The sequence below is a fragment of the Nomascus leucogenys genome, chromosome 5, assembly GCF_006542625.1.
Source record: "Nomascus leucogenys isolate Asia chromosome 5, Asia_NLE_v1, whole genome shotgun sequence".
NCBI classification, from domain to species: Eukaryota; Metazoa; Chordata; class Mammalia; order Primates; family Hylobatidae; genus Nomascus; species Nomascus leucogenys.
Window position 1 is genome coordinate 17,859,959 of NC_044385.1, and position 26,718 is coordinate 17,886,676.

General features: G+C 43.2%; 1 protein-coding gene across 3 annotated transcripts in view; it reads right to left on the reverse strand.

Annotated features, from left to right (window-relative positions):
• GALNT2 (polypeptide N-acetylgalactosaminyltransferase 2) overlaps window positions 1-26,718 on the reverse strand; it is a 214,084-nt gene that overhangs the window by 90,766 nt on the left and 96,600 nt on the right. For 2 of the 3 annotated variants that reach the window (XM_030812715.1, XM_030812714.1), the window contains exon 2: window positions 12,188-12,281. In XM_030812715.1, the coding sequence (XP_030668575.1) occupies window positions 12,188-12,281 (94 nt within the window). Of the gene's footprint in view, window positions 1-12,187; window positions 12,282-25,175; window positions 25,325-26,718 lie in introns of those variants that run through there. The other variant, XM_030812716.1, reaches the window with a different exon arrangement.

A 26,718-nucleotide genomic window follows, 5' to 3' on the forward strand; every position in this document is an offset into this window, starting at 1 on the left:
TGTAGCTGTAAGCAGATGGTAGGGGACTGCCCATAGAAAAAGGCCCCGTTTCAGGAGAGAAGAGAGAGGAGGGTGGCCCCCGATCAGGGAGCCAGAGCCCAGGAGAAGCTCTAAAAGAGAGATGGGTATGTGTGGAGAGGCGTCTCAGCAAATCCCCCAAATCTACTGAAATGTTAGTCACCTTGTGGATGACCTGAATTTTCATAGAAATTCATGGAAAGCCTGAACTTTGAATGTGGGATAAACAGGACCTGTTGTCAGAGAGGCCAAATGCCTCAGGAGCATCTGGTCCCAGGAGCCAACTCTAAGAAACTGTGTGCAAGGCCTGAGGCTTCAAGCGTGTGGGTCTCGGCGTGTCCCATGCAGAGGAGACCCCTTCGTCTCAGCTATGGGGGCAGCACACCCACCTGGGTATACGCCCAGGGCAAGTATGGAGGAACATGCGGTGGGAGAGGAATGGTGGTTATTTCTGGATGGTAGAATTATGTATGAATATAATTTTCTTATTTTTGCTTATCTGAATTTCTAAAATGTACAATACACACATTGCTTGCTTTTTAAAAGATGCTTCCCTAAAGACACTGACAATCATGTATTTTCCTTATGACAACACTGTGCAGATCACTGGCCTCGGGCCTGGCTCATGAAGAACTACGTAGACTTCGCTCCCCACAAGTGTCACACAGTTCCACCCCAGACAACACGTATCACAGGGCACACAGTTCACAGAGACACAGGAAGGGAATTCCGACCCATAACATGGGTGAACCTGGAGGAGTTATGCTAAGTGAACAAGCCAGAAATAAAGGACAAGTACTGTAAGGCTGCACTCATACGAGGGACCCAGAAGAACCAAATTCATAGTAACAGGAATACCAGGGCCTGGGAGAGGCAGGAATGGGACATTGGTATTACATGGGTACAGTTTCCATTTTGCAAGATGAAAACAACTCTAAGGATGGATGGTGGTGATGACTGCACAACACTGTGAATGCGCTTAATGCCACAGACCTGTACGCTTAAAAAGGCAACTTTAGTGTTATGCATCTTTTACCACAATTAAAAAGATAAATGCACGATGCCAGAACCCATTAAGTCACCTAGAAAAACAAAGGGTCAGGGAACACTTCTCTCTGATGCTGCAGCAATGCTGAACAAATAACACAAGTGGTTCACTTCATCTTTCTTCCGGCAGGTGGGAAGTAGAAAAGCTAAAATGTCTCTGTTAGGATCAGTGGCAATTCACACCCTGGATTTAAGTTCTCTTAACACATTTCATCATTCCTGTTTCATTCATCTTTACATGAACATTAGCAATTTCTGTTCTGAGAAATCCACAGTCTGGGGTAATTAAACAGCAGCACATCGGGGAGGGGTGGCCATGATGAAGACACAGCCCAGGACCAGGACGGGGAGGGGCCTCAAGGAGAATCCAGACGGCCTTACGACTATCCTTTCTGAACTCTCTCCCTACCCGCATCTCTCCTAAGCCTCAGACCTTTACACAAGGTCACTAAGGAATACAAGAATGGCACTAAGGTCTCATAAAGGCAAAGAGAAAATCTGCCCCAAAAGGCCACATTGACCAAAGGGTGAGAGATCTCCAACAAGAACCTCATCAACAGCTGTCCTCAGAGGCAGACCCCGGCCTTCCAGCCCCTACCGCTGCCCCTGCTCCTCTTCCAGCCCCACTCCTCTACTGGCCCACTCCCTGCTCCCCTCCTCCTGCCCCACTCCTCTACTGCCCCCCCTCCCCCCCCCCCCCCCCCCCCCCCCCCCCCCACTCCTCTACTGGCCCCTCCTCTTCCAGCCCCACTCCTCTACTGGCCCCACTCCTCTGCTGGCCCCTGCTCCTCTTCTGGTCCTTCTGCCAGCTGGCTGGCTGGTCAGATTCAGAGACAATTACAGGGAGAAACTTATTTTTCAATCCAGAGGCTTTTCCATGCCAAGGGGAAAAAATGACATTCTTCTCTATCAGATAGATTTCCAAAATACAAAATATTGACTCATATTCATACTCTATTTGAAGACAATATTTTAAAAACCAATACTGAAAAAAAAATTCAGTGGTTCCAAGTAGAAAGCATGATGCTGAAATAGAAGCAAGGGTCACAGAGTTTATGGACAAAAACTCATCCACAGTAGACGTGAAATGTGGTATGAGGGTGGGGGGAACTACAGAGATATATTTTTACAGCATGTAAAATAAAATAAAATTGGTGATTCTAATCTGAGAATAGAGATTAAAGGGAAATGGGAAGACAGAGTTAACAGAGTCGAAGAGTTTTAGAGCAAGAATGTATCTAAATTTTACAGATAAGGAAAACAAAACCCAAATACTCCTTAACTTTTCTAAGGCCACAGGACTGGTGGCACAGCTGAGCCTAGAGCTCCCGGCCGTCATCCTTGTTCCGAACTCTGATCCTGTGATCCCAGGTTATTGTTCTTGTCCCCATTCCATGACTTCCAGCTGGGACTGCCACTTGGGTGGTATACTTTATCCAAATTCCAGATTCTTCCCCAAAGTATGATGAACTGAGGCAAGAAATAGAGTTAAAACAATAATCTGGGTTTTTGTGACCACGATAGCCCTAAGAGTGGTAGTCTCCAAAGTGGGGCCACACAAGACAATCTTCTGGGGCAAAGAAAGAAAATGACAGACATTGTCAAGTATTTTCCTCATCCTTTATAATAGCTTATTTTAAATACACTTTATGAGACAAACAGGAGGCAGGGAAATACTGGGTAGGAGAGGGTGGTCCCTGGCGAGGGCCACACCCTCAAGCCTGGAACCGTGGGGCCCAAAGTGAGAACACGCATTTCTGTTTTCCTGCCTGAATGCTGCCTTTTCCAAAACCACCCCGGCCCGCCCCACCCTCCATCCTGTACCCATAAAAACCCCAGGCCTTACCAGCAGAGCAATAGAGAAGGAGAGAAGAAACAGCCAGATGTTGGAGAGAATCAGCTTGATTTCAGAGGGACAGCTGGACAATGGGACTTTGGAGAAGAGTTTGGCCGGGGACAGCAGGACTCCAGGGGAAGACCATCTTCCCACTTCCCCCCCTTCCCATCCCACTGAGAGCCACTTCCAGCGCTCAATAAAGTCCTCCACATTCACCATCCTTCAATTTGTTTGCACAACTTGATTCTTCCTGGACACCGGACAAGAATTCGGGTACCAAGAGGGTGGATGCAAAAGGCTTTCACCCTGACCTTGCACTGAGCTAACACTTAAGTCATCTGTGGACAGCAAATCTAAGAGCACACTGTAACATATGCCCTCTGGGGCTCCAGGGGTCACAGGTAGCCCCACCCAGATGCTGCCGGGGGGCTGCACAGAGTTCTACTCCTGCCGATGCCCAACAGCACTCACCCCAGCCCCTGCACCCACTCACCTGTATGCTGCCCTTCCCGTGAGGGGCTGAGAGCTGTGGGCTGAGTCCTGTGAAGGGGTCAAGGGAACTATCCCATTTCATTTAGAATATATCAATAAATCCGTATGGCAATATGCATGTAATTCCTAAGTAAGCATTTTAATACGTGTGTGGGAGGTGGTCTAAATATATGTTTGTTCATAGAGTGTGCGATCAGAAAATTGGAGACTGTTGGCCTGGAACATCATTGCTCTGCCCTACTAGATCTGGCTCCTTCATCTGTCAGTGGGTTCTGTGGCCATAAAAGCATCCAGCTTGGTGTCATGTCTTCCCACCCATCTGTCTACAACTGCTACATGCCCAACACACAGAACACAGGAAGCCACTGAGCTTCCTAAACAAACCACTGACACACTGGAAAGTGCCATTGCCAGTAGTTTCTTACAAACCATAAAACTTCAGCTGTGTTCCTCATGCTTAGGGAAAATATATTTTTCAATCACAAGAAAATAATTTCTAACAACAGAAAAATTACGTGTATGCTGGTTTAGTAAGAAAAACAGTTTCAACATAAAAAGGAAAGAAAGCCCTTTGGCATAATAAAAAGACATTGTGCATTTATCAAAAATTACTACTAATAACTCAAAAGAGAGGCAAATCAGTACATTCTGATCTCTTTGAAGACAAGAAAACCAACCTTATGCAATAGTTAAGGATATGAAAGGCAGAGTCAACGTGACCACTCAAATGATTTTAAATATGGTGTGACTCTCAGTGGTCAAATCCAGCCTATGACCTGAAGATGGCTTTTCCCTCCCTCTCTCTATTTGCCTGAAAGCCATCAGAACACCTGTATGTTTTTAATAGAAGATAATCCATAGGAAGTCTCTCATTAATCCACACAACAGAAGTGTATATTCTGGCTTCCTATTATTATAATAAAGGAATATTAGTTAACTGTTCTATTCAGATACTCCCCATTGTGTGGGTAATGTTTACTTTACATATAAAAGAACTGTGGCTCAGGGTTTCATGACTCATCAGGAGCTGGAAAGATGACAGGGAGGCTGACTTAACACACAAACTGACTGCACGTGTGCATCCAGTCAGAGTTCCTGGAGGAGACAGTGACATACCTGCATCTGGTGTAGCTGGGACAACGCATGGGGAAGGCACAAAGGAGGGGCTTGGACTCCCTGGAGTGACGCTTGTCCAACCACAGTCAAGAACACAACGTGAACGTGCAAACACTCTCACCAGCAAACACTCTCACCAGTAAACACCCTCACCAGCAAAGCAAACACTTCATAAACAGACTTCCAGTTCCTGATAGGCATGTAAGGAGCTTGAAAGTCGTTATTCCGTCCTAACAGTAAAAAGCTGAATAAAATGAAAAATCAGCGCTTCTTAAGAGATCTGTCTTGGATCTGTTGGAGAAATGTCACAAGCCACAGCCCCCCAAATTGGACAGGTGAATACAGGGAATCACAATTCACTGGAGCAGAAGCCTGTAAGTAGAAACCCCTGAAGATCCACTATGGGGGTAGGAAAACCTAAACTATAGTGGAAAATTCCTGGAGGCTCACTGTGGACAAGCCTAAGAGATTAAAAACTCCAGCGGGACCCAGTCATGGGGGTGCAGGGGAGTGGGCGTGGCTGTATTTGTGTGAGTTTTACCTCCTGGAGCTCTACCAGATCCTCATAGTGAACACTGGAGAAATATCCCCTCCTCATACTTACAACAGGGAGAGGGGAAAACTACCATTTTGAAAGACGCCAGGGCACTGTGTTCTTATTACTAAGGCCTGCCCTTGGGAGAAACTATTTAAACAGGGACTAAACTGCTGGCATTTATCAGAGCCTGTCCAATCTGAGGGACAGGAAATAATCAGCCTCTGCTAGACTTTAGTATCACCTAAGGATGTGGACAAGGGGAAGCTGAGAAGCAAATGTGAGGCTCACAGTCCAGGCACAAAGGTTCCCTAAAAGAATGAGACCAAATCATAGGACTATAGCAAGCTTCCCCTCCCACTACACCTTAACACCGCACAACTAAAGGCCTATTTACCAGGGTTCCATGCACCCAGTCCATCACATCCAGCTTTCAACATAAAATTACAAGGCACACTAAGAGGTTAAACACACAGACACACACACACACACACACACACACACACACACACACACACACACGCGTACAGTTTTAAGAGACAGAGCAAGTATCAGAACCAGACTCAGATACAGAACAATGTTGGAATGATCAGATCAGGAATTTAAAACAACTATAATTAATATGCTAGGGACTCTAATGGAAAAAGTAGATAACACACAAGAACAGACAGATAATGTAAGCAGAGAAATGGAAATTATGAAAAAGAATCCAAAGGAAATGCTAGAGATCAAAAACACTGTAGAGAATGAGGAATGTCTTTAACGGGCTCATTAGTAGATAGGACATGCTGAGGAAAAAAAATCTCTAAACTTGAGGATATGACATTAGAAACTTCTAAAACTCAAATGCAAAGACAAAAAAGATGAAAAAAATTGAAATAATATCCAAGAACTGTGGAACAATTACAGTGGTGTAAATATGCATGATGGGAATACCAGAAGGAGAAGAGAGAAAGGAACAGGAGAAATACTGGAAGCAATAAGGACAAAGAATTTCCCCAGATCAATGTTGAACACCAAAACACAAATTAAGGAAACTTAGAGAACACACACAATAGTATAAAGGCTCCAAAAACTAAACTGAGGCATATCATATTCAAATTGCAGAAAATCAAAGATAAAGAAAAAATATAGAAAGAAACACCTTACCTATCAATAGAAGAGCAAAGAGAAGGATTATAACTAATGTCTTCTCAGAAACCATGCAGGAAAGAAGAGAGGAGAGGGAAATATTTAAAGGGCTCAGAGAAAAAAAAATGACCACCTAGAATTCTGTACCATTTAAGATTGATCTTCAAAGATGAAGGAGGGATAGAAACTTCCTCAAACACAAGTTGAGGGAATTTGTTGCCAGTAGACCTGCCTTGCAAAAAATGTTAAAAGCAGCTCTTTTAACATAGGAAAATAACATAGATCAGAAACTTGGATCTACACGAAGAAAGGATGCATCAAAGAAGGAATAAGTGAAGGTAAAATAAAAATGTTTCCTTTTTTTTTTTTTGAGTTGGAGTCTTGCTCTGTCACGAAGGCTGCAGAGCAGTGGTACAATGGCGGCTCACTGCAGCCTCTGCCTCCCAGGTTCCAGGGATTCTCCTGCCTCAGCCTCCCAGGTAGCTGGAATTATAGGCACGCACCACCACACCTGGCTAATTTTTGTATTTTTTTGTAGAGACAGGGTTTCACCATGTTGGCCAGGCTGGTCTCGAACTCCTGACCTCAGGTGATCCGCCCACCTCGGCCTCCCAAAGTGCTGGAATTACAGGCGTGAACCACTGCTCCTCGCCTATTTTTCTTTTTCTTAATTGAACTTAATGGGTTGTTTGAAATAATAATAGCAACAATATAGTCTATCATGTATTCTTTTATATATTATATACATATGCTTATGTGTAAGTAAAATGAATGACAGCAATGATATAAGGGATGGGAGGGAGGAATCAAGAATACTTTGTTATTATAAGATACTTCACTACCTGTGAAACAGTATAGTGTTATCTGAAAGAAGATAAACTAATCTTTTTTAAAGACACATAATAGATATGCTGAGAAGAGAGAGAAAATGGGATCATACAGAAAACTCAATTAAAATGACAAAAGGCAGAAAAAGTGTGAAACGTAAAAGTACAAACATAGAATAAGGGCAATAAATAAAAAACAATAACAAATACAGTCAATACGAATTTAAACATATCAACAATCACTTTATACATCAATGGTCTAAATACACTAAAGAACATACCAACGTTGTCGGTGAGAAACAAAAGTCCCAATTATATGTTGTCTACAACAAATCCACTGTAAATAAAACAACAAACAGATTAAAAGTAAAATGATAAAGAATGGCCTTTACCAAGAAAGGTTAGATCGATTACGATAACACTAATCAAAAGAAAGTAAGAACAGCTATATTAATTTCTGACAATGTAGACTTTAGATCATGGGAATTTTTAAGGGATCAAGAGAGAATTACCTAATGATTTTTTAAAAGTCTGTTTTCCAAAAAGATACAACAATCCTTAACGTGTATGTGCCTAAAAAGAGCACAAAAATACATGAGGCAAAAACTGATAGAACTACAAGGAGAAATAAATGAACTCACTGTTATAGTTTGAGACCTCAATAGTCCTCTATCAAAAATGGGCATATCCCGCAAGAGGAAGCTCAGTAAGGACAGAGTTGAACTCAACAACACCATCAATCAACTAGATATAATTGACATCTATAGACTAATTCAGTCAAAAACAGCAGAGTACACATTCTTCTCAAACTCACATGGAACATTCACCAAAAGAGACCACTTTCTGGGCCATAAAGCATACCTTAACAAATTGAAAAGAACAGAAATCAGACTGTGTGCTCTCAGAACACAATACAATTAAACTAGATTCAATAACAGAAAGATAGCTAGCTGGGAAATCCCAAAGTATGTGGAGACTAAACAACGCACTTCTAAATGACACAAGGGTCAAAGAAGAAATCTCAGGAAAAAATGTTTTTAAATTTCCAAAGTAAATAAAAATGAAAACAGAACTTACCAAAATTTGTGAGATGCAGCAAAAGCAGTGCTTCCAAAGAAATTTATAGTACCGAGTGCATATATTAGAAAAGAAAGATCTAAAAGCAATCATCTAAGATTCTACTTTAAAAAACTAGAAAAAGGAGAAAGTTAAATCCAAAGTAAGTAGAAGACATAATAAAAATTATTACAGAAATCAATAAAATTGAAAACAGAAAATCAATACAGAAAAAAAATAAAACCAAAAGCTGGTTCTCTCAAAATATCAATAAAAGCAATGAACCTTTAACCAGGCTAAGTGAAAAAGAAAAAAGGCACACTTTACCAATATCAGAAATGAAAGTGGGGATATCACTATAGATCCCATGGATATGAAAAGGACAATAAGGAATAGTATGAACAACTCTATGCCCATAAATCAATAAGCTGGATGAAATGGACCAATTCTCCAAAGACATACTCTGCCAAAATTCACATAAGAAATAAACAATTTGAACAGGTCATATCTATTAAAGAAATTGAATCAATAATTAATAATCTTCCCAAACAGAAAGCACCAGGCCTAGGTGTGTTCACTGATGAATTCTGATCAACATTTAAAAAAAGAAATTATACCAATTCTCTACAATCTCTTCCAGAAGACAGAAGCAGAAGAAATACTTCCTAACTCGTTCTATGAGGCCAGCATTACCCTAATACCAAAAACCAGACAAAGACATTTAAGAAAAGAAAGGTATAGCTGGGTGTGCTGGCTCATGCCTGTAATCCCAGCACTTTGGGAGGGCTGAGGCAGGCGGATCACCTGGGGTAGATCAGCCTGGCCAACATGATGAAACCCTGTCTCTCAAAAAAAAAAAAAAAAAAAAAAAAAAAAAGAAATGAAAGGTACTGATTAATAGCTTTCATATGACCATACGCAGGAATTCTCAACAAAATAAAGCAAATCAAATTCAACAATGTGTAAAAAGAATTATACACCATGATCAAGTAGGATTTATGCCAGTTATGCAAGAGTGGCTCAACAAATGAAAACCCATTAATGTAATCTATCATATCCACTAGCTAAGCAAGAAAAATCACATGATCATATCAATAGATGCAAAAAAAAAGCACTTGACAAAATCCAACACCCATTCATGTTACAAATTCTCAAACTAGGAATATATGAGAACTTCCTCAACTTGATAAAGAATACCTACAAAAATCCTGCAGCTAACATCATACTTAATGGTGAAAAACTGTTAACTTTCCCACTAAGATCAGGAACAAGGCAAAGATGACCCCTCACCACCGTTCTTCAGTATTGTACTGGAAGTCCTAGCTAATGAAATAAGACAAAAAAAAAGTATAAAGATTGGAAGAAAATAAATAAAATTCTATTTGTTCATAGATCACATGATAGTCTATGCAGAAAACCTGAAACAATGAACAAAAATTTCCTGGGACTAATAAACAATTACAGCAAGGTTATAAGATGTGAGGTCAATATACAAAAGTTCAACTGCTTTCCTATATACCAGCAACAAAGAAGTGGAATGTGAGGTGAAAATCACAAGACCATTTACATTAGAAACTCCCAAAATGAAAAACTTAGGTACAAATCTGACAAAATATGTATAAATTCTGTATGAGGAAAACTATAAAACTCTGATAAAAGGTATCAGAAGAATTAAACGAAGAAATATTTGACATTCATGGGGAGTAAGACAATATGGTCAAAATGTCAGTTAATCTCAACTGATCTATAGATTCAATGCAATTCGAGCCAAAATCCCAGCAAGTTGTTTTGTGGATATTAACAAACTGATTCTAAAATTTACAAATTTATATGGAACAGCAAAAGATCTGGAATAGCTGAAACTACCTTGAAAGAAAACAAAGGTGACTAACACTACTTGGCTTCAAGACTTTACATGAAGTCATGGTAATCAAGACAGTGTGGAGTGGCAAAATAACAGACAAACAGATCAATGGAAGCAAATAAACAGCCCCCATACAGAACCGTATGAATATTGCCAACTGATCTCTGACAAAGGAGCAAAGGCAATAAAGCGGAGAGAAGAGAGTCTCTTCAGCAAATGTTTCTGGAAGGTCTGGACACTCACATGCAAAAAAAAAAAAAAAAAAGAACCTAGACACAGCTCTTAAACTTTTCACAAAATTAACTTCAAATGAATCACAGACCTAAATGTAAAACACCAAAGTAGGCCAGGCGTGGTGGCTCCCGCTGTAATTCCAGCACTTTGGGAGGCCGAGGCGGGCGGATCACCTGAGGTCAGGAGTTTGAGACCAGCCTGGCCGACATGGCAAAATCCTGTCTCTACTAAAAATACAAAAATTATCTGGGCTTGGTGGCAGGTGCCTGTAATCCCAGCTACTGGGAGGCTTAAACAGGAGAATCACTTGAACCTGGAAGGCGGAGGTTGCAATGAGCTGAGATTTCACCACTGCACTCCAGCCTGGGCAACAGAGTGAGACTCTGTCTCAAATAAATAAGTAAACACACCAAAGTATAAAACTCATAGAAGATAACATAGAAGAAAATCTAGGTGACCTTTTTGTCATGGTGAAGACTTTTTAGAGAAAACACCAAAGGCATGACAATGAAGGAAATAACTGATAAGCCAGATTTTAATCAATTAAAATCTTCTAGAACACTATCAAGACAATGAGAAGATAGGCCACAGACTAGGAGAAACATTTACAAAACCCGTATCTGATAAAGGATGATTATCCTAAATGTGTAAAGACTCTTAAAACTCAACAATAAGAAAATGAACCACTGGATTAAAAATGCACAAAAGGCGTGAACACCTCAGAAAATATAGAGATGGCAAATAAGCCTATGAAAAGATGCTCAACATCATATGTCATTAGAGAACTGAAAATAAAAACAAAAGTGAAATACTACTCCACACCTATTAGAGTGGCCTAAATCCAGAACACTGGCAACACCAAATGCTGGTGAGGATGTAGAGAAACAGGAACCCTCACTCACTGTGGTGGGAATGGAAAATGGAAAAGACACTTTGGAAAACAACTTAGCAGTTTCTTACAAAACTCAGCATACTCTTACCATATGATCCAGCAATCATACCCTTTGGTATTTACCCAAATGAGCTAAAAACTTATGTCTACATGAAAATCGGTACATAGATATTTATAGTAGCTTTAATCATAATTGCCAAAACTTGGAAGCAACCAAGATGTCCTTCACTAGGTGAATAAACAAATACACCCAGACAATGGAATATTAATTCATTAAGAAATGAGCTATCCAGCCATGAAAAGACATGGAGGAACCTTAAATATATATAAAATATTAATATATTATATTAATTATATTAATATATTAAAATAAATATATATTAAATATATATTACTCAGTGAAAGAAGCTAATCTGAAAAGCTGACATACTCTATGATTCCAACTGCCTGACATTCTAGAAAAGCAAAACTTCAGAGGCAACAAAAGGATCGCTGGTTGCCAGGGGCTGGGGGAAGGAAAGGATGAACAGGCAGAGCACGGAGGACTCTTAAGGCAGTGAAACGACTCTGTATGATACTACAGTGGCGGCTAAATGCCATTATGCATTTGTCCAAACCCACAGAATGTGTAACATCGAGAGTGAACCCTAATGTCAACTACAGACTTTCGGTGATGATGACATTTCAATGCAGGTTCATGGATTGTAACAAATGTGCCACTCTGCTGGGGGATACTGACAATGGAGGAGGTTGTATGTGTGTTGGGGGTGGGGGTGCAGGAGGTATACAGGAATTCTCTGTACCTTCCCCTCAGTTTTGTTCTGAAGCTAAAACTGCCCTAAAAAATAAAGTCTATTAAAAATATTTCATGAACTAATATATACTAATATATACTTTCTAATTCAGTCTATTTTTATTTTCTCTTTCAATACATTTTGGTCACCTCCCATTAAAGTTTTAACTTGACCACCCACTAATGGGTCCGATGGAAGTCGGCAAAGTGGTGCTCTAGGGTGGTGTCTCCTGCTGACCTATGGAATCCAGCCTCTCCCCACAGACCACCTGCTCCAAGAGCCATGCTCAGTCCACTCCCAATCACGTGCTCAAAGCAAGATGGCTTCCTGGCCCCTGGCAGTACCTGGAGGGAGGGTCTCCATGCTTTGTGCTTTCTCTTCTCCATTGCTGTGATGAAGGTCTTTCTTTTTAATGGGGTCAATTTCATTCCAGTCCTCCTAGGGGAACAAAGACACTGAATGAGTTGACTGGTTCTTCAAGCACACCTTCATTCATCAGTTCAATACATACCGAGTCTTAGGAGAGTAACACTTGGCCCTGGGGATGCACTGAGGGAGGGCACATCTTAAAGACCCCACACACCAGAAATTGTTAGGGAGTCAAGATGCAAGGGGAGAAAAGCATGGGCATGACCTTTCCCAAGGGTTTGCATTTCTCTCTTCATTTTATATTTGTATTGCTTATCTGTGGGAAGGAAATACTCCGAAAACTCCCAGGGCTTTGGGGATTTCTGAGGGTGGGGAAGCGAGATAGGGAAAGTGGATTAAATGAAATAATTCTAGAGTGGTTAAATTAAGACCATTAAAATGAAGGTAGCTCTCCAGACATCTTAGGTGGTTTATGGACATCTTAGGACCAGATTCTCCCTAAGGGCTCCTTTGAGCTCCCCTCAGAGAGTGTTAAATGATTTAATTCCACTGACTAACACAGGAGCAGGGGGTAGGGCCACCAAGCTTTTCCTAGGGCTTACTCTAATAGGACTGCCGAAACAGAGATACATATTAAGGACTCAATGTGAAAACAGAATAAGATATAAGCTCTGGCAGAATTTATTCAACTCATCTGGGCAAACAATTTACTCTAATTTATCAACATTAAATCAGACTAAATAACAACTGCACAACCACAGAGCTAAATATATTTTTCCACCACTGGGAATCTGATTCCTGTGACTAAAATAAGAAAGGTTTCTGTATATAACCCAAATCAGAAATAACCCGTGGCTAGTAATTTTCCCACCAGACTCCTGTGAGCCAAGCATTGTCAGTTGGCCATTTTCCTGAGCAGATGCGATTAGGCTGATGCGCAACAGTAATCCCTCCCTGCGGGGTGGGGAACCCAGCTCTCCCTGGGTTTATTCCACCAGCACTCCTCTGGACCAGCTCGGACTGCGTGCTGCACGCACGTTCACCACTGGAGACGTTTTGGTTCTTTACTTAAAATGTAAAGTGAGATCTGCAGAAGGGTAAACCTCAGGGCCTGGGCCAAATGACACATTTTTTTCCAAATGCAACTTGCTCTGCCAATAATCTGCATTTTTACTCAAGAGGTGCGGTAATTAGACAGAAACTGTGCCTAAGACTCCCCCATCTCTTGGCCAGCTTTTCCTTCCGTTGCTTCTCTAATGAGGCGATACAGCTGGGTTTATCACATCAGGGCTGCCATGAAAATGGCAGGAGGGGAAGAACTGTAGCCTTGGCGGGCTGGTGAGAGAAACCATTCTGCAGCCAGGGGTCCAAGCCCCACCCACCCAGCAGAACGCCTTCCTGGCCTTTAAGTGCCCCATGTACTTTGGCAAGTCTTACCCCACACTGCAACAAATGTATTAAAATGCAGCTGTATCCCAATTTAAATAATTTTTACTGCAAAAAAGTTTTGAAAAGATATATTTATAACTTGGCTTTTGAGATTACTTGGCTATAAAGAAACTTTCAATTTACTACTGGCACTGATTTTGCGGGAACCCTGGCAGATAGGCAACAGTGAGAGAATTTAACCCACCAACTGGCTTTACAAAGTAAGGAGATACATGTGAATACTAAATCAGCAAGTAATGAAATTACCACAGTCACACTCTGCAGACTTTTAATTAAGCATTAATTTTTATTTTGAGGCTTGATTGTAGCATTGTGGCTGATAATTTCCACCTCTCAACCCCTCACCCCATAGGCATCTGGCCTCCTATGTACACCAGCTAATGGATCAAATCATTTAAACTTGTAGCTGAATAAAATCAAAAGTGAACACTGCCAGTGGGGCTGGTGACTCTAGCATATTCTCTACATGTAAAAATAAAGTCATTATCTGTAGTCATTATCTGACATTTGCAGGTCAACCATCAGTGTTTTCCCAGAAAATAAACTTTTTTTGTGTGCCCACAAGTAAGACTGATTTGCCCACAGGTAACACTCCTCAACCTCCCTTCTTCCTTCCAATCAATGATGCATACTATAAAACTAGTGCAGGGTGAGCACTCCTCAACCTCTCTTCTTCCTTCCAATCAACGATACCTACTATAAAACTAGTGCAGGGTAAGTTCATGCCCATATGATTACGGCATGACAAGGTACCAAGCAGACGGAACAAGCCGTGCCATTTACGAATACCTACTATGCGCCAAGCATTGCGCATAGACCCTCTCTCATTCCTGCATTTTATAATTCCTGCCTTACAATGAGGACACATAAGATAGGCTAAGCAATTTGTCCAGGTTACGCAGCTGGTAAAAAGCTAAATCTGGCCCTTTATGTAAGTCAGAGTGGGAATGACAGGCTAGGGCTCAATTTAAACTAAATTATAAGAGCCTGATTCTCAAAATTTCATAAAAACCCAAGAATATATTTCTAGGAGGTCACTCACATAGGACTGTTTTGTTCTGGACTTCCAGGTCAAAAACTGCAGATTATCATCTTAACTACCTGCTCCTACAGTAAAAATGGGGAAGGGGAAGGGGAAGGGGATGGGGGGGGAGGAGGAGGGGGATGAGGAGGGGGAGGAGGAAGAGGGGGATGAGGAGGGGGAGGAGGAAGGGAGAGGGAGGGGGAAGAGGTGGGGAGAGGGAGGGGGAAGAGGTGGGGAGGGGGGGGAGGAGGAGGAGGAGGGGGACGAGGAGGGGGAGGAGGAAGGGAGAGGGAGGAGGAGGAGGGGAGAGGGAGGGGAGGAGGAGGAGGGGAGGGGAGGGGGAGGAGGAGGAGAGGGAGGGGGAGGAGGAGGAGGGGAGAGGGAGGGGGAGGAGGAAGGGAGAGGGAGGGGGAAGAGGTGGGGAGAGGGAGGGGGAGGAGGAGGAGGGGGATGAGGAGGGGGAGGAGGAAGGGAGAGGGAGGAGGAGGGGAGAGGGAGGGGGAGGAGGAGGAGGGGGACGAGGAGGAGGGGACGAGGAGGGGGGAAGAGGGGGAGGAGGAGAGGAGGAGGGGGAGGAGGCAGAGGAGGAGGGGGAGGGGAGGACAATGAAAAGGAGGAACCACCATGGTGGCTGCTGCCTAACACAGTATTTACGAGGTGCCAAGCCCCACTCTGCACACTGCACATACGCTCATCTTCCTGCAATGCTATTACTATTCCAATTTTACAGGTGAGGAAGCCAAGGCACCGAACGTTTAGTGTTCATATGAGGCTGGATCCACACCCTGCGGAGCTCAGGGCTGGAGTTCATGGTCTCAGTCATTTAGCTGTACTGCCTCTAGATAAGATAGCTTCCTCCCTCCCCCAACTAAATAGACAAAGTTCAATTAAGCCATTGTACTAACCATTCATCTCAGAATATGTGTGGTCACTAGTAATAAATTCCTGCAAAGATGGCTGACTAGGTTCACTGGCTGATGGAGCACCCATACTCAACCCACCACTGGTCTGTAGACGCTTGTCTTGTCCCACTCTCTTCTCCCCACCCCTATCGAAGGCCTTGTCCTGGTATTAAGAAAGTCAGCTCCTAGAGACACAGCGGGGGCCGGGCATCTTGGCCTGTGTTGTGCAAAGACACCCACAGACAAGCGTGGGGAACAATGGCCCAGAGACACAGGCCCCGCATAGAACAGGGCCCCCAGGAAGGCTGTACACAGAAGTGGTAGCTCGGTGGAGACCTAAGGGAGGCAAGAAGGAACAATGGGGACTAGCGGTGGTGGATGTACCAGACAGATGGAACAAGGGAAAGATCAAAAACGGGAAGGCACGGAAGTGGCAGGATAGTCTGAGACCTGTATTCTAGAAACATCACTGTGGCTATAAGGTGGGGGCACATTAGAGGGCACAAGAGAGCCCAGGAGGCCATTTCAGTAATGCAGCAATGGGAAGATGGCATGCTGGACCCAGTCCAGGTCCCAGAGGGACAGAGCGGAGACAGGTGCAGCTAGGAGGGGCTGGCAATGCAGCAGGAAGAGTGCGAAGGGGAAGAAGAATCAAAGATGGCCCCAGGTTTCTGACTGCAGCACTTCCTACACAGGTGTGATGTCCACGGAGAAGAGATACAAGAAAATTGCTGGGGAGGGTAAGAAGCAATGCTAGGAAATAAAGAGGGGTTTGGTTTGGAAATGATGAAGCTACTGTGAGATACCAAGAGGAGGCAGCTGCAAACAGATGGAGGCACAAATCTGGGGTTGTGAAAAGGCCCCGGGTAATTAAAGCTACTGGTGAGCAGGAGGGAGACCACTCAGGGACGGTGAGGTGTCAGTGCAGGGGAGAGGAGAGGCCAATGCTGCAGGGACAAGTAGGAAAGGAGGAGACCCCGCATGACACGTGGGGAGCAGCACTGGCCTCGGAGCCAGAGCCCTCGGTTCCAGCCACGCCTGCCAATGGCAGTGGGTGTTGGAGTCCAACTTCTCTAAGATTAGGAGGCTGGGTTCAATGCCTCCTGCACAGCAGATCCCTGCCTGCCCAGCGGGTCCCTGCCTGCCCAGTGTTCTTGTGTAGGTGATACATTCAGTTAGCACTTGGGGGTCTTTTACATTTGCTACCTGCTTTGCCCATGTTTGATATCCAAAAAGAGTTCAGGTTCTTTGAGGGTAAGGAAAGCTGTCATATTCCTTCTGTATCCTTATGCTACCAATTGCACTGGTGGCCTTACAATAGTTGCTCAATAATAAATGCAGCTGAAAAAAAGAAATCCTCGCCCTACTTACTCAGATTGATTGTACCGGCTTCGCCTACTCTGCAGTGGAAGCTTTTCGTTACAATCCCCCTCCCATACATTTACATACATTATAAGACTTATTTACACTAGCGTCAGTGCCGCTCAAAAATGGAAATGTACTGAATGCAAATGTATGAAGAAGGCTCTCGTGCCCAGCAGCCACTGGTATCCTGGCTGTGCTACCAACAGATCTGTGTGTTTTCTCCCTTTTAAGGGGAAAACCATGCAGTGACAGACAGGTCCTCTTTTTAGTGACAAGTATAAACAGCTGAGATTAGACAAGTAATGATGTGGTTTATGCTGGGTCAAAAGTTGCTGAGAATTCAAAGCCTGTGATCTTGTAAGCCCGTTTTGATTTCCCAGGATGCAGACCCATCTCTGCTTTGTTTCCACCACCCTCAAAGGAGGGATGTTGACAGTGAATGCAGAATGATTACCCCACAGACAGATGGTGCTTCAGGAAAGTGTGGACAAGGGAGGGCTCAGCTGCTCTGACCAAACACTGCATTCCATCAGGGAAATTTAACCAGAGGTCTAGGATGCCCTGCCAACCAAATGAGAAACACGGGACAGGAGAACACTGCTGCCCTGCCTGGCATCACCCCTTGGTCTAGAGTGTTGGATGCATCCACACGCAGCCTCTGGAAAGACCTAGATGCCCTAAGGTATGGCGCTGTGGTCTTCTCTCCCTTTGTAAATGGCATCTGGGCCAGATAATGAGAACTCTAATTCTTCTCCTACTAACTTACCCCAGCTGGTAGTGATTATTGTTATTAGACATTTTAATCTGGTTCAAAATTATGTATCCTAAAACCTCAAAATATGTATCTCCCAAATTGTTCTTACAAATGCACACAACAGAGGCACACGTGGAATTAAACCAGGCCATGAGTGCAATCAGATGGGAATCCATGGCTAAGCGACGTCTACTTACCTGCCATAATCAAAGAGCACAGCAGCTCAAATTCACCCTATTTCTAAGTACATAAAATAGCAATGACCTCTAAATACTACGACACTATTTTCAGAAGCAATAAACCCAATAGGTGAGTTTATTAAATATTTATGGAAACTAAGTGTAAATATAGGTTTCATTGTTAATAGAATATTCCCAGTATAATCTGTCTCTGACCCAAATAAGAAAAAAATAAGAAGTGTTCTTGGCTCAGTTGCCAAAGGCAAGGTGGTCAGGGGAGTGAAGGAGGAAAGGCGCTGAGGGGATGAGGAGGTACAGTGGCTGGAAGATGGGCAAGCCCCTTAGGCACTATTGATCGACTCTGTGTGTGCAGGGCTCTGTGCAGTCCAACCATTCGTTTCCCAGAGGATTGGAAAAAAGGATCCAGAAGGGCTACATGACTTATCAACTGCTGCAAAACTCAGTAGCTTAAAACAATAAATGTTTATTACCTCACACAGTGTCTGAGGGTCAGGAATCTGAATGGTTCTGGCCCACGATTTCTAATGAGGCTGCAAAGATTTCGGCCAGGGCTGCTGTTCTCCGAAGGTTTGCCTAGGGCTAGGGTCTGCTTCCAAGACGGGTAACTCACATGGCCAGGAGGCCCCAGTTCTTCACTGGGGCCCATCCAATAGGGCTGCTTAAGTGTCCTCCCAAGAGGCGCTGGCTTCCCCACTGAATATGAGGAAGAGGGCACATACAAGAACAAGGGAAACATCATGATGCCTTTTATGGCCTAGTCTTGGAAATCACTCATTGTCGCCCTGTCACAGTCTGTTCATTAGAAATAATGAACCATGTCACCATGTCCAGCTCACGTGAAATCGGGTTTGGTGGAGCTGAGACTAGCTTCCAGTTTTGAGAGGAGGATTAATAAAAAATTGGTTAATATTTAGAATATTCTAAAACCACTATATTTATCAATGCCATAAGGCTTGCTAGTGGCAGAGGCTGCTGCACCTAGCCAGTCATTTGTATGGGGCAGGGGTGGGGGGCAGGGGCTGTGAGGTGTTGGAAGCCCAAGAATTGAGTCACAAAAGCGGCAAGTCTGTGCAGCAAAAATGTGTCTTCATCTCACGCTGATGTCTTACCCATGTCCAATATAAATGCAATTACCACCTTTGGTAACATTTTTGAATTATGAAACACCACTAAAATAAACATGCTTACATACATAAAACTAGATAATAACAAAGAATAAATGTTATGTATATTGCTAAATCATCCAAAGCTGCTTCCATATAATTTAAATGGCAAACATCATATTTGTTAACAGAGATATAAAAATATTACTGCGGGAGAAAACAGAAAATAAATGGGCTGTTTTTAATCTCTGCTTACTGAAATATATGTTGTCACTGTTAAATTATTTCAGCTGACTAGACCATATGGTCAGAGGCAGATTAAATTACCAAAAATACCATCTGAATGACTACTTGATTCCCTTCTCATCAGTTGTCTAGTTTTCACTGTTATTTGATGACTTTTCAGTAATTACCACTACAGCCAATCCACACAGCAACCCTCAAGTTTTGGGGAAAAAAACAGGTTGCCAGAAATTTTTAAATGATGTAATAATTTATATTTCAGAGCCCATTTCTCAAAAGGTAAGGCTAAGCTAAGCTGCCAAGCTAAGACATTACAAACTAACTAAACTACTGTTTACTCGAAAGCAAATTTTTACAGAGTAGACTTAGTTTCCCCCTAAAGACCAAGACCTCCCTTGATCAAGCATTTTCCCTATAAAGTGGCCCATGGGAGAAGCAGAAGGACTTATTTCTAATTCTTCGAGGTTGGTGTTCCACCAGGGTAGTATAGAGGAATAATCTTCAGGTCTCCTCACAAGAAGGCAAAAAAACTTTTACTTTCCAAATAGGCTGTGTGACCTATTAATAAACTCAAAAATTTAATTTTAACTCACTGGGAAAGGGTCCTGAAAAAAGAACACCAGAGTTAACTAGGTGATTTCATCTGGATATCTGTCTCCTCCAAATCTCATGTTGAAATGTGATCCTCAGTGTTGGAGGTGAGGCCTGGTGGGGGTGTTTGCGTCATGGGGGCAGATCCCTCATGCATGGCTTTGTGCTTTCCCCATGGTAAAGGAAAGAGTTCACACAGATTTGATTGTTTAAAAGAACCTGGCACCTCCTCCCCTCTCTCTCTTGCTCCCTCTCTTGCCATGTGACACACCTGCTCCCCTTCACCTTCTACCATGATTAAAAGTTTCCTGAAGTCCTCACCAGAAGCAGATTCTGTTGCCATGTTTCTTGTACAGCCTACAGAACCATGAGCCAAATAAACCTCTTTTCTTTCTAAATTACCCAGTCTCAGGTATTCCTTTATGGCAATGCAAAACAAACTAATATACTAGGCTACTAAGATAACTCTGAACCATGGCAAAAGTTCTCTTAAAACCAGAAGCCTGTACTGTGTAAAACACTGGTATCTATGCATTTATAAAAGAGATCAGTTTTTGCTTCTTCATAAAAATTCCCATTGAAAGCAACAACAGTTTGGTTTACAAGAAAGAGTGGTATCTTTCCTCCTACTCATCATTAGAAAAGAAAGGGAACATAATACACCCTAGAGACCAGAGACAGGCTTCATTCAGTCTCTCAAATATTTCGGAAGCACGTTTTGTGCCACATGTAGCAAAAGTAGCCATGGGTCCTCCTAGTTTCATCACCTCGGGAGAACAGGTAAAATACAGGTAGAGGAGTAAGATCAACCTACTGGAAGCTCTGAAAGCTCCAGCCCAACAGCTCCCAAAACCTTTACTTAGGCAAGAATCAAAAGATATGAAAGGTTTAAGAATGAAGACCTGGGTAGAGTGAGAAACAAGACAAAAGGCCAAGTTTTGGATTTCCCAAGGTCTGTTCCTGCCCCGGCCAATATAATTACAACTTTAGGGAATGGGACCCAGCCTTGGGGGTTTTTCGAGAAGCTCCCAGGCAGTTCTCAGTGTTCAGAACCACTGGCTTCATCCATGCATTTCCAGTTTCACTTTCACTACTCAAACTTAGTTTATGAAACTCAATGCTGCGAAAATGAGAGGAGGGCAAATTTCTATTTTGGATTCAAAGTCACAAACTGCTTTATACATACTCCACTTGCTCACAAATAAAAAATGTTATGATAAAGGTCACCACTTCACTTATTTTACTGTGTAACCTCGGAGAAAAACAGGCTGGTGGGGAATAACGTGGGGCTGCTCAACATTTGAGAACTGTAACAATGACATGTGCTGAAGTCATGAACTACAATCGCATAATTATTAATTCTCAACCATTTAACTTCTCTAACAGGCAGAAGGCCTGGTGAATCATCCTGCACATTCATTCCATGCACAGTCGGTCAATTGCCTTCATTTAACAAAAATCTTCCTATTTAAATCCCTATAGCTACGCACAGATGACATGGCCATCAGCGACCCAGCCAGTTGAGTCTAGAACCTCTGGGCATAGAAAATGCAACTAGGAATGGTTTGCAAATGCATTGGCATATCCGGTAAATCCTGGTCTATCTCTATGACCTTAGGCAACTCAGGCTGCTTCTCTGAGCCTCAGTTTCCCAAGATATAACATGAAAATGTAAGAACCACTCTATCCCATCCCCTTTGAACTATAAGGCATGACACAAGTTAGACATTAAGTCCCATCATTAAGAACATTAAACTTGCCTTCTTCCAATCTGGGGGTCCAGCCTTTACTCCTCTTCCAGTTACTATTCAGGGCTACTAAACTTCCCTTCCTCTCCATAATTAACTCATTTAACAACTTGTTTAAAAATTTATGCATATTTTACTTCTGTGGTCTTCCTCTCCCAAACCTATAACCCTCATCTAATCATGAGAAAAAAACATCAAACAAACCCCAGACGAGGAATATTCTAAAAAATCCCTGACCAAGCCTCCTCAAAACCGTCAAGGTCATAAAAAGAAAAGGAAAGTCTAAAAAAGTGTCACAGTAAGAAGACATAATCACTAACTGGAATGTGGTATTCTCGATAACATATTAAAACAGAAAAAGAACACTAGGGGATGTTGTCAAAAATCTGAATAAAGTGAGAACTTCAGTTAATAACATATCAATACTGGTTCTTTACAATAAATGAATCATGCTGATGTAAGGTTTTAATAACAGGGAAACTGGGTATGAGATATATAGGAGCCTCTGCACAATGTTCCCAATGTTTCTGTAAGTCTAAAACTGTTCTAGAAAAAAATAAAATTGTAAAAAATTACAAAAATGTGTGCATAATCCTATTTTACCTACAGAGAAAGCAATTACACTGAAAACTCCTGGGCCAACATCTGTCAATCATGTATTTCTAGGGTGCCTGTTCATTTTTAATGGAAATTTTAAGCCCTCTCGCCTCCCTCTTCGTTCAAGAAAACTCAGGTACAAATCTCTTGACAAATGCTCACTCGAAAGCCAATCTTCCAATGAGAATAATCAGCTCAGCTCCGGGGACATAAGGGGCAAGGCCTCAGAGGAATCTATTCCACACCACCATCCTCTCTTCAAGAGCTGCCAGACCATCCTAAACATTTATGCTCGGCAGAGAAGACCTAAGCAGAAGGCAGCTCAGAGAAAGCGAGCACAAGGGATGCCACTCACATGCAGCTTTTCCTCATTCCTAGGTCTAAATAAGAGTTTATGAAGCAGGTCAGCTCTTAGCTCCTGGTGATAACTTCCCATTCCTGAAGGCAAGAACAGCAGGTCCTTTAAGAGATGATACATAATTCTAGCCCTAAGTTAGCTGAGCGCCCGACACTTTAAGGAGTCTTTTATGGCTCCATTTTCTAACACTTGCTCCGAGTCCACCGCCTCCCCAGTCGGGGGGTGGCACACAAAGCCCTCTCTCAACTGCAGCTCACTTCTTGTTCTGGGTTTCTCAACCACAGCTGAAGCAGGTTCTCTTACTTTAGAAAAATGATGAATTTCTGCACACTGGACTAGAAAATGTCTCTTTACAAAAAAAAAATGGGGGGTTATTTTAGAAAATTATTTCCCATGTGATTTATGTAAAAATCAATTGTATTTTAAAAATTTAAAAATAATCATTGCCAATAGGTAAGAAAAAAAGGTGGGAAGAGAGAGGTGAAGCCCTCAGGCAGCACTTGGTGATGAGCGGGGCCCAAGGGCTACAGTGGAGCAGCCACAGGGAGGCCAGCAGGAGGCAGCCTCAGCCGGCCAGGCTGCAGCCCTGCACATTTCACACCCCTGCTGCTCCACTGCCCCTTCCTCCCATCACCACCGTGCTCCTCCATGCTCAGCAGCTCCCTGACCTCCATGTCAATACACCTGCAAGGCTGCTTTCCTCCCCACTTCACCTCAGCCCACGAGCTGGTCTCACAGAGCTAAAGTGCAATGCTCCTTGTCACCAGTAGGTGCCACCATCTCCCATGACCATCTGGTTAAATCCTTCCCATGAGGGCCTAACTTCCATACAACTGGTTCCTTTCTAGGCCTGCTCTGTAACCACCAAGTCAGAACTGGCTCCGGGCTGGGAGTGGTGGCTCACGACTGTAATCCTAGCACTTTGGGAGGCCAAGGCGAGAGGATAGCTTGAGCCCAGGAGCTCAAGACCAGCCTGGGCAACATGGTGAGACCCTGCTTCTACAAAAAATTTTAAAAATTAGCCAGGTGTGGTGATGCACAGCTGTAGTCCCAGCTACTTGGGAGGCTGAGGCAGGAGAATCACCTGAACCCAGGAGTTTGGGGCTGCAGTGAGCCAAGATCGCATCATCACAATCCAGCCTGGGCAACAGAGTAAGAGACCCTCTGTCACCCCCCACCACCAAAAATATAAAACACTTGACTCTGTTTTGAAGAATATCTCCAAGAAAAAAAAAAAAAAATGAGTCTCAGAATTATATGCAAAGAGCCCCAGGAGGGCTGAGGGTTACAAACAAAATGGAAAATTTGTAATTAAGCTTCTCCCCCGACTTATCTCTTCACAAATCATTACAGAGTTGGAAATTCCTGGCAGTACAGCCCAGGTACAGCCAACCCAAGTGTGAGTGAGAGGGACTAATGCTTATTCAACACCCACCCCAGGCCTAGCACTAGTATGTTCTCTCTTTTACTCCTCACAACTCCCCCACTACAGCAATTCTCCCCCAGTGTGAGGTCCTCTGTACAGCAATTACCCCTTATCTTCAAAGGGAGAAACCTCACACTTCAGTTGACTTCTCTTTGGGGACCATTAGAATTAGATCTGGATTTTGGGAAAAGGGAAGAAAGCAGGGAAGTCGGGGGAGAGGAGAGGCTTTCCCAAGCTGCCCTGGGAGACAGCAGATGGCAGAGACCAGCACATCACACCCACTGGTCACAGCAAGAAGGGAGAGACAAGACATGTCTGCGTGCTCACTGAATCCCTGGAGTCCACTGTCCTGCCACCATTTCTCCACGGCAACCTCAGGACTGATAAAGCAGGCAGCCTCAGGACTGATAAAGTAGGCGTTCGAAAAAGGCCTGATAAATCCTTTCAAAGTTAGTAAAATGATACGACCCACGTGGGATATTTAGAAAGATGGTGAAAGTAGCTAGAGATGAGAAACACCATGTGAGGCACGCCATGCAAAATGTGTGCTATCTGCACCCAAGAAAGAGAAACTCATGAGTGACGCTGCAGGGAGGAGTGTCTGAAAAAGTTTCTAACAAACAAGAAATACATAGGGACTGTATGTTTCTTTTTATTCATTTAAAATGTACATTTTCTCATTAACATTTTCTTTGCTCAGGGTTCAGCAGCTACTAGCTGTGTGACTATTACCCCAAAACCCTATAAGGATTGTCTTAATCTATTTTTTTCAAAAAGGTCTTTTTTTTCTTTTTATTAATTACAAATTCTTCTTTCACAAAGGATTTGTGCAGAGGACACTGTCATGCCTTATTAGCCCACTTTAAAGACAGGTAAACACAGGGGTTAAGGTGGTTCATACAGTCCCATCAAAGCCCAGACTCCATGTCAACCTGATCCAAACCAGTGGTCTTTCCACAGTTGGAAGCTCTTTTCTTAGAAGGTTATTTCAATCAGATCACAGTAGCTGAGTGGAGCACGTTCACATCATGCCTAATATGAGTGACCTACAGCAGGACTCCATACAGAAACCTCCAGCCCTGTGGGGCATCTACCAGCCCTTTCCAGGGGCTCTGGCTACCCCGAGGGCCTCCCTCCCTCTTGAGTGTTGCCCTGGGGCGGGTTGACCAGTGCCACCCAGGGACAAGCTGTGAGATCCCCTACCTCTGGTGCCACTCATTTGCATGTCCATTCTCTGCCTTCAACAGCTGGGACATTCTCCATGCTATCTCAATATTTGGCATCACAACACAGGCTGCAGATGTCTCACTACCTTATTTCAAAAGCAAAAGGACACAGTGTAAATTAAACCTTATCGGAAAACAACTTGGGTTGGCACCCAACATCAAGAACTAGAAAGCCACTGAAAATCTTTAAGCCAAGAAATCTCACTTCTGTGAATTCATCCCAGTGAACTAACCTAAAATAATGAATAAATCTTATGCACAAATGCTGCAGCATTATTTACAAGAGAAAAAACAGAAGAAACTTAGAACATTCACCAATACAAGGTTAATTTCTGTTAACAGTCCCTTCAAAGAATACTATGCACCCATTAAAATTATAAAGATCACATAGCCACATGCAAAATGCTTATGTTAAATGAAAAAGCAGGAGACAAAGCTTTATGTACACAATGAAACAACTATATAAAAATCTGTATCCATATGGATTAGCCTGGAATGAAAGGCACTGGAATAAAAATGATCGTGTTAAGAGTGGAGAATGATGAGTGTTGGCTCTCCTTCTCAAACTTTCATGTTTTAAATCACCTTCATGAATTGTTGAATAGTTTTAAAAATTTAGCACAGACATGTTAAAGTTGGAACTTTGACCTTATGCAGTATTTCACATCATTAAGGGATCTTATCTGGCCATAGGTTCCAAATGCTGCCCAAAGCCACTACAGGAACCTACGGGGCAGGAGACACAAAAGCTGTTTCTAGAAACAGGTGTGAGCTGGCCTCTGCTTTTAGGGTTTGGGGTCCAGGCACTACTGCAGAATCTGAGGCGGTCTCCCTTCTCCCTTGGAATTAGAAAAAGGGCCCAGAGGCCAGGCGTGCTGGCTCACACCTGTAATCCCAGCACTTTGGTAGGCCTAGGCGGGCGGATCACGAGGTCAGGAGATCGAGACCATCCTGGCTAACATGGTGAAATTGTCTCTACTAAAACTACAAAAAATTAGCCAGGCGTGGTGGCGGGCACCTGTAGTCCCAGCTACTCGGGAGGCTGAGGGAGGAGAATCACTTGAACCTGGGAGACAGAGGTTGCAGTGAGCCAAGATTGCACCACTGGACTCCGGCCTGGGCGACAGAGTGACTCCATCTAAAAAAAAAAGAGAGAAAAAAAAAAAAAAAAGAAAAAGGGCCCAGAGAGCACCATGCTGTACCGGGCAGGAAAGAGATCGCATGATCAGATGCAGTGCGCCAAGCCTGCTGAGACGCTCATCTCCTCTATGGACGTCACTTTCCCTACTGAATCTTTGCTTTCTCCAAGAAACGGGTCAAACACCAAAGTGATCTTGTGCACTTATGACCCCTGTTAGCAGTAAATGTGTACAGGGAACCCGGGTGCTGACAGTGCATCTATGGGCAATCACACACACAAGGAGAGAAAGCAAAGCACTGGCCTCTACTGGGTACTTCCCCATGGGCCCGACGGCCCTTCTGCCCCCAACCCACAACATGGAAATAACAGCGACAGTGAT